Genomic DNA, 14,022 nt, shown 5'->3' with positions numbered 1-14,022 from the left:
TTCTCTTTGAAAGCTGAAGATATGTTACCTGCTATAAAATACGATGTGTGGGCGTTTCAGTTTCTATAGTTCATGATTTAGACAATTTTGCAGACTGGAATTTTTGCTAATACCCATTTAAAGTACAGGCGGTTCCCTTAATTGACTATGGCATGATTAAAAAAAATGAAAACAACACGGCATGGCAACAGCTCATGATGAAGGACACAAGAGTTTTAATGAAAAGCTACTCATGTTGTTTACCCAATAATAAGTTGATTCAGGTTACTTTTCCATTATTTGGCCATGAACTGGATGCTGCTGCTTATTAAAAATGCTAAACATTAAAAATTATATGTATTTTAGCTGGCACAGTCTTGGGGAAAATCAACTGAACACTGTCTGAAAATGCAGCATGAAATAAAATCAGGTTTAAATAAATGTCAGACTATTTTGATTACTATGGGAAAGTGTGCGTCACTGAGTAACCGTCATCTTTAGACAAAGATGAGAAAGATTGACATTTGGATAGTGACTCTAATGTCACAATTTTCGAAAGACATCTCCAATTCTAAGTAGCAATGACTCCACAAATAGAGACAAGAAATCAAATGCTGAAAAAGTGTGACAGGCTGTTTTGATAATGCTACTCAGTTCAGCCCCAAAGCCATTTTACATTTTAATGTGTTTAGATTGAAATGAGAGACAGAGCCAACACAGATAAACACAGATGTGGGGAATGAATCTCTAATTTAAGGAGCAGATTTAAGGAGGTAGCATTAATTGATACATTTAAAAAAAAAATTGAAAAAAGCAAGAATGCAGCTGTTCGAAAAATATTACCACCTAGCTTCATTGTGATCATCACTGCGATCATCCTAATCAGTATTGTATGCTTGCTGTTGGTCAGAAAGTAACGTATTTAGGCAGTGTTTAGCATTTGGGAAGTTCTTGTGTGGGCGAGAACGCTGATTGAGGCTGAATGCTTCTCCACTGCTGTTTGTAACTGCGCGGTGGGAGGCAAAATGTCTCAAAATGTCAACTTCAAAATTCCCAGGGAATCTGACACCCACTGCGTCCTGTAATCCAAGTTATTACCAGCCTTCACTCCCCCATATGTGAATCATTTTCTCTTTTGGGATCAGTACAAATGGGTGGATTTGAATACAAAGCAGAATAAAATATTGCAGTGCAGAAGGGTAGGGAGGACGGTCAAATCATAAAGATGATACATCACTACTGCGTGCATTGTAAATTCTGCTGCAATATGACACTTTACCTGTAGCATTTTTAGATCAAGTTGGCTTTAAAAATGCAGGGAAGGTTTCAGAAATAACAGATATAGCCATGATAATCTCATGACATGTATTAATGGTAATTTCTAAATCATGGCTGCCTACACTTACAAGCCATACCCAAATATCAGCAGCTTCAAAGTTGGTGGGAAATTGGAGAGTACCAGTCTGGAAGTGAAGTTATGTTTACAAGGCATCGGACTAATCACTGAATTTGACAAAGCATGTCTATTATATGTGGTCTCTGTCATTAAGAAGCATGGCTTTTCTTATCACTGCTACGCTGATGATACCCAGCTCTACTTCTCACTCCAACCAGATGACCCGACGGTAGCTGCTCGCATTTCAGCCTGTCTGAGTGACATTTCTAGCTGGATGAATGACCATCACCTTCAACTCAACCTTACGAAGACAGAACTCCTGGTGATTCCAGCTAACCCATTGCTTCATCACAACTTCTCTATACAGCTGGGTTTGTCAACCATAACTCCTTCCAGGACAGCCAGAAACCTAGGAGTTGTGATGGATCATCAGTTAAGTTTAACAGACCACATTGCTACAACGACCTGGTCCTGCCGATTTGCCCTATACAACGTTAGGAAGATTAGACCCTTCCTATCAGAGCAAGCCACCCAACTTCTTGTCCAAGCTCTTGTTCTCTCCAGGCTGGAATATTGTAATGCTCTACTGGCTGGCCTTCCTGAATGTACTGTCAAGCCTCTGCAATTGATCCAGAATGCAGCAGCGAGGGTTGTCTTCAATGAGCCAAAAAATGCTCACGATACTCCTCTCCTCATCAGGTTACACTGGCTACCAGTAGCCGCTCGCATCAAATTCAAGGGACTAATGCTTGCCTACAAGATGACCACTGGCACGGCACCAACATACCTAAACTCACTGGTTAAATCTTATATGCCCTCCAGAAGTTTGCGCTCTGCAAGTGAACGAGATATAATATATATATATATATATATATATATATATATATATATATATATATATATATATATATATATATATATATTAGTGGTGGGCATAGATTATTTTTTTTAATCTAGATTAACCTCACTGCAATCTTGGAATTAATCTAGATTAATCTAGATTAAAATGGCTCATTTGAATTCTGCCGAAGGCATTCCGAATATGTGTGCTACCCAAATAAAATAATGACTAAAAGTAACTTTAAGTCTTTTAGAACGGGTTTCTCAAGACAGGTGGTGCATTAGACCAGGGGCTCATCTCCTGTTTCCAAAATGCATCACAAACTGCTTGAGAAAGCTGTAAACGTATTCCACATTGCACAAGGTGCAAACAACCTTATGCCTGTTTCACACATAATCCGTCTGCAGTGCATATGCATTGCGTATTTTTTTTACGCACCCATGTTAACGGATTCCAGCGTTCACGCAGTTGCGGTCCGTCAGTGCGTTCCAGGAGCGGTGCGTCTGCAGCAGTGCAGCGATCGTTTACGTACCGAGTAACGGACTGCAAACGCGTCCTGTGTGAAAGCACAATGAGTCCATGCTGCTTCAGCACCACATACATAACGCACACGGACTGCATACACACAGCAGACAGAGTATGTGTGAAACAGGCGTGCGTCTTGTCGAGGTTTCCATTGAGCTTCTTAAAAAAAAAAAAAATCCCTGAAGCAAATCAGGCGGCATCTTAACTGCATCCATGTTAGCACGTCACGTTTGATTTGGTAATTTCACAGTAGGTATACACACAGGTTTAAAGACTCTTTCTCACCCCCTACAGTGCAATTCGGTTAGGTATACATCCGTGCTAAAATATCAAGGTGAAAGTCATCATAGCTCGCCTAGTATAGACCCAGCTCTCAACCCAACTTTGAGAATAGATTAACAGCTATATTTTTTTTAATCACCCGATAAGAGTCTCACGTTAACGTAGCACTTTAACGCCGATAACGGCCCACTACTAATACACACACACACACACACACACACACACACACGCTTGTTTTTGTGAAAAGTGGGTTTATACCATAGGCGTAATGGTTTTTATACCGTACAAACTGTATATTCTCAAACTGTTGGCCCTTCACCAACCCTACACCTAACCCTAACTCTCAAAGGAAACTTTGTGCATTTTTACTTTCTCAAAAAAAAACTCATTCTGTATGATTTATAAGCGTTTTGAAAAATGAGGACATGAGTTATGTCCTCATAAGTCACCCTCTCCTTGTAAAACCTGTGTCATACCCATATCATTATACAGAGTTGTGTCCTGGTATGTCACAAAAACAAGAGCACACACACACACACACACACACACAGGCCACTTTATTAGGTACACCTTGCTAGTACCAGGTTGGACCCACTTTTGCCTTCAGAACTGCCTTAATTCTTCATGGCATAAATTCAACAAGGTTGAAAATTTCTCAGAGATTCTGCCGATTTGTCGGCTGCACATCCGTAATGTTAATTTCCCATTCCACCACATCCCAAAGCTGCTCTACTGGATTGAGATCTGGTGACTGTGGAGGCCATTTGAGTAAATTGAACTCATTGTCATGTTCAAGAAACCAGTCTGAGATGATATGAGCTTTGCGACATGGTGCATTATACTGCTGGAAGTGGACATCAGAAGATGGGTACACTGTAGTCACAAGGCAGGATGGATCCATGCTTTCATGTTCTTTATGCCAAGTTCTGACCCTACCTTCAGAATGTCTCAGCAAGACTCAGCAGTTCAGGCAACATTTTTCCAATCTTCTATTGTCCAATTTTGGTGAGCCTGTGCAAATTGTAGACTCTGTTTCCTGTTCTTACCTGACAGGAGCGGCACCAACATCAGCAATTCAACTTCACCACATCTAGATGACTAAATGCATTGAGTTGGTACCATGTGATTGGCTGATTAGCAATTAGTGTTACCAACAATTGAACAGGTGTACCTAATAAAGTGGCTGGTAAATGTATATAACACTCAATAGTGTATAACATTTGCAAGCAATACTCTGTGTCTATATATATAATGCTATTTGCAAAATAAAAAATAAAATAAAAAATGTATAAATAAAATAAAATAAAATAATTAACAAATTTGTCAGATATATGTTACAATAATATATATTTTGCTGGCTTAATTTATGCTGCTGCTGTTGTCAGTGACTTCAAAATGTTTAGAGTACTGAATTAACATTTGTTGATCTCACCTTGTTTGAGATTTGTGTGTTGAGGCTTATGCATCTCATTGCAGCTCTTGGGTTTAATATATTTCAACCCGATCTCACGGCAATTCGTACATATTTTACGAGGTGGCTTATTCGTACGAATAGGTACGACCACACTCTAGAAATTCATACGATTTTTGGCAAATCTTACGTATTTTACGAGTTGCACAAATCGTGTAAATTTTAGGAATGACCTACACCTAACCCCGCCCCTAAACCTAACTGTCACTGGGTGTGAGACAATCGTATAAAATCGTATGAGTGAGGTCATACAAATTCGTGTCAGGAAAATATGTTTGCATCTAGTTTTAAGAAACAGTAATGCCGTCATGCAGTGGGCTTTGAAAATCAAACATAGTGATGGAAGAACAAAGTTTGTAGCTTTGCTAGATACTAAATAATCTTTAATTGCCTTGACAAGAATTTGTAAGTTCATTAGATGAAAAAAAAATATATATATTTCCAGTTGCTATATGGAAAAAATATGTGGTGTTAAAACAATTTTCATAACAAATTAGAAAGAAACAAAGACACATGTGTTGGATAGTTTTTTTTTTTATTATTCCTACAGGTGTTTGTAGACCTGAATAAGGTAAATGATCTATTAGTATGATCTAATAGGGAATATCTCGCAAATGAGGCACACAGTAGCAGGTTTGACCTGCTTTAATGCATCCATTCTTGGATTTGGTGGATTATGGTTTCACTAAAGATGATTTAATTGCACACAACAATGAACCCGAAGTACATCTGTACCACTTCACCAGCACTCATCACGCTCTAGGGTAAATATATCGGCCACACTTATTGAAATCATGCTTTGTCAGGAAAACGCATGCAGAATCGCATCCAACAGCTTTCAAGGATGAATCGAGGTGAGGCCAAGCAAACGGAGGTTAAATCAATCAATCATACTGTACCGTAAAACTAAATGCATTGCACCACAGCCTACATACAATATGTAACCTTTCGTGCATGTCCCATTTAAATGCGACAAGACATTTGCATTCTATGTGCAATTAAATAAGCTCATACCCTTGCGCTGGGATTGCACAAATATATAATGGGAATATGTAGCAGGACACATCAAGACAGCCACAGTCGTTAAAACAGATCGCTCAGAACATGGGACGCTTCATGTGGGAGCTCTCCATGTGATTCAGTGAGTGCCTTTATTAGCGGCAGCTGCAGTTCCCCTCACAGACACTCACACTGCCTTTCTAAGCACGAGAAACAAGGACGTCCTTCTTTTGCCTGGAAACCAGAGGTGTTAGGAACGAGCAGTTAAAGCCTCGCTGTATCATCACTGCCCAACTTTCATTTTTAGGAGTTAATCAGCCTCTCGAGACATTTGAAATCGCTGTTCAGGTAATTATGACCTTTATGTGAGTGGATCGCGAGCGTTTGGCTTTTGCTCTATTTGGGATGGAGCGGGAGTTGTCCGCCAGCAATGGTGCTGAAATCAGCCTCAATGAACGAGGAAGTGATTTTGTCTTCCGCACGTATCGGGAACGGTAGTAAATATTAAAGCGGGTCATTTTAACGCATTTTATAGGCGTAAGGAGACACTAAGAGCAAAGCATCGTACGAGATTTACCCGGGATCATTCATCAGCCAACGTTTCGGTACACTCGGACTATAAGCGTGTGGGTTTGATTCGGACGGATGAGGGAAAGTTTACACACAGATTAAAGGATCCAGTCATGCCTTGTTCTGTAATATCATCTATTCCAACAATGCGAAACGATCATGACAATACGCTTTTTTCCCACAAATGTTATTATATATACAGGTTGCATGTAATATTGCCATTGCCATCGAGAAGAACAAACGCTCCTTGTAGATTTACTTCAAATGTACACGATGTATGCTTGTCCCAGAGCATGTCATTAACGCTATTTTTCCTAGTGAAGGTTAAGTTACTTGCAGGCACCGATAAGCCACTAATGGTAGCCCGTGGTAATTTTACAACTCTGCACTTTTTGTGAACTGTATGCGAGGTATATTGACCTTTACTGTCCTTCATATGTCGCATCTTGTGAACTGATCGGCTGGATAGTACTGCATATGCCATGCAGTCACTATTGTTTAGTCTTTATTAATGAATTGTCATATAACCTAAATATGCCTTCATCTGTGACGCCTATGTTTTTGATCCAGTCAAACACATTATTTAATATTACAAAATCACACACATACTCAGATGAACTATTTAGTCTATCAGTCAGGAAATAGCTCCTACGGGAAAAAAAATCTGCTCACATCCACTTTTTTTTTCTTCTTCTTTTTTTTCTTTTTTTTTATAAAGGGAATAGCTGTTTATACAAACTAATTTTTTGCTATTAAGTAATTGTCTGTTTCACATTGTAGATCTGGAATCAAAGGGACAACTTGAAAAGCTTAACCTGAATGTAATATTTCGTTGAAGAAGGCAGGAATAAAAAGCCATCATCATGAATTTTGTTATGAAGCAAGCGTTGGGAGGTAAGTTTCAGACTTCCCCATTTCTCCAAACATCACACACGAGAGAGAGAGAGAGAGAATAGACTCTGAGCAGAAAACATTCATGCATTAAGCTTGCACAGAATTACCATTATGTTCAGAGTGCCTATGTATTACCTTTCTCTTGGCTTATATGTCATGCACTGCTCTTAATTTGCATACACATGGAAAGTTAACAAAATACTTGCTTTTTTTGCTTTGTAGTAGTGTTTTCCTATTTACCTTAGTCTTGTGTAGCTTATCTTCTAAGCCAAACCGTGAGGTCTAAGATTATATTGTGATTAGAAAGCACTTGATCTCTTGGTATGGTATTTGGTCACAAACAGAGGTCGTGAGTCTTTGTGCATTTCAAAATCTGCCGCAGCACTCTGTTGTTTTCATGACAAGGGGGTTTGTTTTTTTGGAAGCCAATTCAGATGTTTTTCTCTATTTATCTCTATTCTCTATCATTTTTTTAATGATCTTTTTGTTCATTATTATTATTTCCATTTTAATTATTTTTGCAAGACATATATCACATCCAGACACACCAGAATTACTGACAATTGACAATGTGCTCTGCTGTGCCTAATCAAAATAATAACAATTTCATAAATATTGGTATTAAATGTCCAAACAGAATGGCATCTTAATGTGTTCCATTAATCTCCTTTGTATCCATAATGAGGAATTTATCCGTCTTACACTGTGCGTAATTCTGGCCGTCAAAGCACTTATCCCCATCAAGACTGAGATTGACAGTCCAGTCTTGAGGGATGTCACAAGAGCAGGACTGCGGCAGTTGATTAGCAGGGATGTGCTTTAAAAAGGTGGCGTACGACCTGTTTCATTAACCAGCTGCAGGGGAAAGCAGCCCATGAGGGTCCTGCCCTAGTCCACTTGTTCCATCGATAAAGAAAATGAGTGAAATCCACTGAGCTGTACCAAAAGGGATTTCACCCTTGAGAAGAGAATCTGGTCCCCAGCTTCATGTTTACTCCCAACTTTCCTCTCTCGTCCTCTCATGTCCTTTTCAAAGAGTAGCAGTGCATGTCTAAGATAAATTGATCCTGGCTACAGATGTTTTTGGAGTAATTATGTTTTAAAAGATTTAAAGTGGCCTATAACTAGATTTGCATTTCCTGCAGGAATTACCCGTGCTTGCAAGGCAGCAAGAGAATAAGTTTTAGGTTGGCTTATTATCAGGCTTTGGCTCTGCACAAATGATGATCACTCTCATGGTTGCGTCTTGTTTTCAGCAGGGTGCACACAATAATGGTTGTTCTAAATGGTTAAAGCGGTGGTTTTCAACCTGTGGGCCGCGGCCCCCTAGTGGGTGTGATGGTATTGCAGGTGGGCCGCCAATTACTATTAAAAGAAATAATATTATTAATATATGTAAAAATGTCTAAGTCATAACATAATAACATCATTTCATATATACATAATTAAATAACAAAAAATAAATATCAAACTGTAACTATGCTTCCACTATTCGGTTTAAGAATAAACCGCCAATTTATCTTAGATATTTTTGCTGCAAATGCTACAGAACAACAAATTCAAACATGTATAAATGACACTGTTATCTTTATTAGAGCTCCTTTACAGTATAATTTGAATTTCTCTCATTTCGTGAAGTTCATACTACAAAGCTGATTTGAAACAATTTTTATTGTTTAAAGCACAATATAAATAAAGGTGACTTGACATGGCTTAAATAGTAGTACATCTTTGGTAACTGTGGTGTCAGCTTTAGAAGTCTATACAATCTTTATGTCATGAAACAAGGAGACTTGGAGATTTCACAAAACTTTAACAGAGTCTTTAATAATCCAACAGGGAGACACAGAGCACAAGGAAGACATTCAAGACCCGACAAGGAAACAGGCCATTCATAATTAAATATGCAAATTGATGAGTTAAAGAAAACCAATCCCATTATAATAAATAAATGGAAGAGGTTGTATGCATTCGCTCTAAAGCTTTAATTGCATCATTCAGATGCATCCATAAATGCGTTACTACTGTATACTGGTCAAGATTAAAACTGCTGCAGGTTTTTTTTTTTTTTATTTTTTTTTTATGCTTGCGGTCTCCACCATTGATTGATCCTGTAAATCATAGAACAGGCAATCTCCATTTGCCATCAGCCGTTTTGACAGGCCCCCACACAACGGTTCTGACCGATATTAGATAATAAAGCTCAGGCTGAAGTGAAATAATGGGCCTGTCTGGCTCAGTAAGAGATTTAGAGGCAGCAGGTCAGCATGTGGTGAGAGAGTTCAGCACTAAAGCTCACGGATGTAAGACTAATCACGGTTATGTGAGAGAAATCTCCTGGGCATCCCAGCAGCATCAGCAAGAATGCAACCAGAATGGGAGGCCACCCCTATTCTCACATGCACTCTCACACTTACTCATCTCACTTTCTTGCCGAATTTCACACACATTTGCTCTGTTTTCTTTTGCTCAGTGCTGCACTTCAGCTTGCTTAGTTGGGTTTAAAAGACACTAAATATTTAGTGATACTGATTGACAGCACTGACACAATTGGATGAGAACAAAACTTGAACTGAACTGAGCTGAATAATGACACTATTGTCTTCTGCATCAAACATATTTCATAATTTATGAACTTTAGACTGTTGTTGAACTGAACTGGACCAACACTGAACTGACTGATGCTGCATTAAAAAATGGAAATGCCAAGATTTGCCTAAAAAAACATAAAACATATGCTCTCTAATTGAGGTAGACAATGTTTTGATCTGATAAGAAAACATACATGCATAAACTACAATGGAAACACTTTTACCAAATAAATTCCTTGATGCACAAAAAAAAAAAAAAACTCATGTGATTGGATCACTGGACCAACCGGCGCACCAGTCTCATTGCACACAATCTCAAAATGTACTAAAACATTTTTTGGTATAATTACCTCTGAGAACTGTCTCATTCAGTTGTGTTCCTGAAGATCATCTCCCTCCGAAGGCAAGATTTTTTTTTTATTGCACTTCATAATTTATTTAGAGGAAAAAATAGGCACAGCCTTCCCCAGTTGGAGCAAATTCCTAATATTAATACTTTGCGCCAGTTATCCAGGAAGTGACAGTTTTATTCAAACTGAAAATTGCTTTAATTGCAAATGTTTCATGCGATATTCTAATTTTATGCATAAGTAAAATTTTCAGCTTTTGAAGGAAACGTAGCTATTGATGCTGTTATTTATTATTGTTAAGCTGCTTAAAAACAATCTGTATTGTATAAAGTGCTCTATAAATAAAGGTGACTTGACTTGACATACACATACATTTTTACAGTATTTCCCTGCTATAACCCTGATAACCCTTTTCTCCTTTCTCTGCGTCTCTCTGGCTAAAGCAGCTCAGCGGGGTGGAAAGAAAGTCTTGAGTAGAGTTGGTCAGCATTGTTAATAAGCTTGACATGCCTGACTGTGCTTTAATTTTTTAAGTTTGTTTCCAGGTTTAAATTGCAAATTTTCAGTGTTCTTTTTAGGCCTCACTGTACATCTGATTTTGTTAATTGGGATGCTCACATTTGTGGTAAATTAACACCTCTTGTCATTAATATGCAGAAACTGCTCAGTTGAATCCAATTTTAATAACTGCACTGGAGCGTTAGGACCTGAATCAGATCACCTTCACACTAGCGTCACTCTCGCGCTTCCTGTGGGGTTCTGCCGGCCACTCTGACAAAGGGTCATGCATTAGCGTGGGTCGAGGAAATGCTTAATCTAATCAAATGCCCCTAATCAAAAGCACAATGCAACTTCAAGTCAATTGAAATGAACTAAATTGAGATCTTTTGAATTGATGTCTGTGCAAAACTGTGCTGTAATACCACATCACAGCTGTTACAGGGGTTAATTTGATTCACCTTAATGTCCAAACAAATTAATCATCTGAAAACAAGCTGTTACTTATGTCATGTTTTCCCATTTTAAGCTTCTGTACTGTGGTGGCAGGGCATATCAAAAAAGCTCACCCCTTATTGTAAATAGCCAACAAGCTTGTTTGTCAGTTGCAAGAAACTTATTCTACTTTGATTAAGAGCATTTTATTGAACTAAAAAAAAATTAAAAAAATAAAGATTTTTGTAATGTAAAATGTGTATAACTGCAAATAATAATAAATACATTAATTTAAATATATATGCAGTATTTAGAAGTACATCATCATTGGGGTTTTTCATCTTTTTAATGCCTAAAGCCACAAAATATGATGATCCTTTTCCTAAAATCTTAAAAACCCATCTGTTTGAGAAAAACAGTAGGAGGGATATTAAAACAACAACAACATGTTTTGTTAAATGAGTTGTCTTTTATAGTGTTAATATACTAAAGACAAGATTTTTATTGATTAAATATATATTCATACAATAAATGACTCTTTCTCCAGGTTACATTTTTACAGTGGTGTATTTTACAAGTGAATGTCTTTATGAGTGAGTCTTTAAATCATTCATTCAACAGATTTGTTCAAAAATACTGAATCGTCCAGGTGGTAAAAACAAGCGATTGTCTTTACAAGAGAGTCATGGAATAATTCAGTCAACTGAATTGTTCAAAAAACACGGAATCATTCAGTAGGGAAACAAGTGAGTGTTAATGTGGATGTCACTGAATCATCTATTAAATAAATTTACTCAGAAATGCGGATTAATTTAGTAACAAAACAAGTGACAGTCTTTATGAGAACAGTTCTGAATCTGCAGAAAGTAATTCTAAACATAAGAGGGTCTTTGGGACAATTGGTTTTCCCCCCATAATGTTTAATCCCATAATTTGTAATTTTATAAATGTTAAAACTTTGTCATTTCTAAAATTTTCTGCACCATCACACCCCACCCCAGACCCCAGTTTAAAAGTTCTTGCACTACCATATAGATGACCTTAAAGCAAACAGATATGAACTAAAACCCAAACATTTAAATTACCACAGTAACAATGTGCATAAGTGATAATGAAATTTGTCTATCTATATTCCCGTGTAATTTAGGGAAATCAAAGCCTGTGATGTCAGGAAGCCCAGCTCTGTGCAGCACCAGGGCTAATGCCTATTGATATATGTGTTGACCTATAAATGACTGATCACTTGCTTTCAGCCCACATGAATTTTTACCATGTAATGAGAAGAACGGTAAATGCAATGTACTGGAATCAATACGCCAGCTGAGATCTTCAGCTGGAATCAGACAAACATTAAATTGATTATATGGCTTTTAAGAGCTCTTAGAGCCAAACTCTTGGACTAATCTGACAGTCAAGTTTTCATTGTAATGTAAGCCTCTAAGCTGAGTGAAGGAAATCAGGCAGAGGAAGGGCAATAAAAACTAGAACGACCAATGAGCTATTTACAAAGCATCCTCAAAGGTTGTAAAGAACTACATTTTAACCTAAAAACTCCATTTAATGACACAACAACAGTATTATTTATAAAATTATAGTGGGTTTTGGATTTTGGTTCCCAACATGACACTTGCTGTGAGAAATAATGCAAGCGGAGTGATAAAAACTGTGGAATGGTTGAAGTTTCATTATCACTAGAATACCGCCTGGCTGGAAAATGTGTGTGTGTATATATACAGTACAGACCAAAAGTTTGGACACACCTTCTCATTCAAAGAGTTTTCTTTATTTTCATGACTATGAAAATTGTAGAATCACACTGAAGCCATCAAGGGCTATTTAACCAAGAAGGAGATTGATGGGGTGCTGCGCCAGATTACCTGGCCTCCACAGTCACTGGACCTGAACCCAATCGAAATGGTTTAGCGGTTAGCCGGACCGCAGACAGAAGGCAAAAGGGCCAACAAGTGCTAAGCATCTCTCGGGGAACTCCTTCAAGACTGTTGGAAGACCATTTCAGGTGACTACCTCTTGAAGCTCATCAAGAGAATGCCAAGAGTGTGCAAAGCAGTAATCCAAGCAAAAGGTGGCTACTTTGAAGAACCTAGAATATGACATATTTTCAGTTCTTTCACACTTTTTTGTTATGTATATAATTCCATATATAATTCCACATGTGTTAATTCATAGTTTTGATGCCTTCAGTGTGAATCTACAATTTTCATAGTCATGAAAATAAAGAAAACTCTTTGAACGAGAAGGTGTGTCCAAACTTTTGGTCTGTACTATATATATATATATATATATATATATGTGTGTGTGTGTGTGTATATATACAGTATATATATATGTGTGTGTGTGTGTGTGTGTGTGTGTGTGTGTGTGTGTGTGTGTATGTGTGTATACAGTATATATACCACATGGTAAGACACATGGGCAGGTTCTCTGGCTGTAGGTTTCTGGCTCTGAGCTGCAGGGACTACAATGTGCAATAGCCATTTCAGTTCCACACAGAGAAAAAAACCTGCCATCATGACACAAACACACACACACACACACACAAATATACATATCCACAATGCATTAATGCATGCATCAAATTAGCATTGTGATCCATTCGTGTGCAAATTTTGCATGTGGACAACTTGTCAACACGTCAGTTCACAATAAGTGTCCTTTAATTGCCAAGTCACATGCAGTGACACATTTGCACACACACTCGTATGTGTGCACATTCACATACAGACACAGCACAGATGGGCTCTGTCCCCAGAATGACCACGGGTTAGATATCTGGTCAAGCTGCAGCCATTCATGTGTGTTACAAATGGATGAGTCATGACTTTGGAGTGGCCGATGGTCCTACACGATGCCATGGGGCCCCATAAGGTCTTTGCCAGTTTGACACAGCAAGCACACTTTACTGAAGGAAAAAAAGGAAGTGAAATGATCTTCATTAGTAAGCAATTAAAAAACATAGAGTCATTCATGAACGAAAACAAATGAGAACGTCACTGAATAATTAATTTAATCAATGTTTTATTAACCAGGTTCAGAAGGTGCACGAACAGATAATCAGAATCAGAAGGAACTTTATTGCCAGGTATGTTTACATATACGAGAATTTTTTTTTCGTGACAGAAGCTTCGGCAGTGAAACAGAATGACAGCGACAGAACAAAAACACAGATAATA

General features: G+C 37.9%; 1 protein-coding gene across 1 annotated transcript in view; it reads left to right on the top strand.

The window, feature by feature from the left end:
• The first annotated feature begins 5,594 nt into the window (after window positions 1-5,594).
• Window positions 5,595-14,022, top strand: part of LOC132113865 (complexin-1) — a 62,548-nt gene continuing 54,120 nt past the window's right edge. The window contains exons 1-2 of the mRNA XM_059521895.1: window positions 5,595-5,833; window positions 6,837-6,957. Of these exons, the coding sequence (XP_059377878.1) occupies window positions 6,927-6,957 (31 nt within the window). The 5' untranslated portion in view covers window positions 5,595-5,833; window positions 6,837-6,926. The remainder of the gene's footprint in view (window positions 5,834-6,836; window positions 6,958-14,022) is intronic.

This window comes from Carassius carassius, chromosome 33 (assembly GCF_963082965.1).
Source record: "Carassius carassius chromosome 33, fCarCar2.1, whole genome shotgun sequence".
Taxonomy (NCBI): Eukaryota; Metazoa; Chordata; class Actinopteri; order Cypriniformes; family Cyprinidae; genus Carassius; species Carassius carassius.
This window is presented reverse-complemented; position numbering and strand designations above follow the sequence as displayed.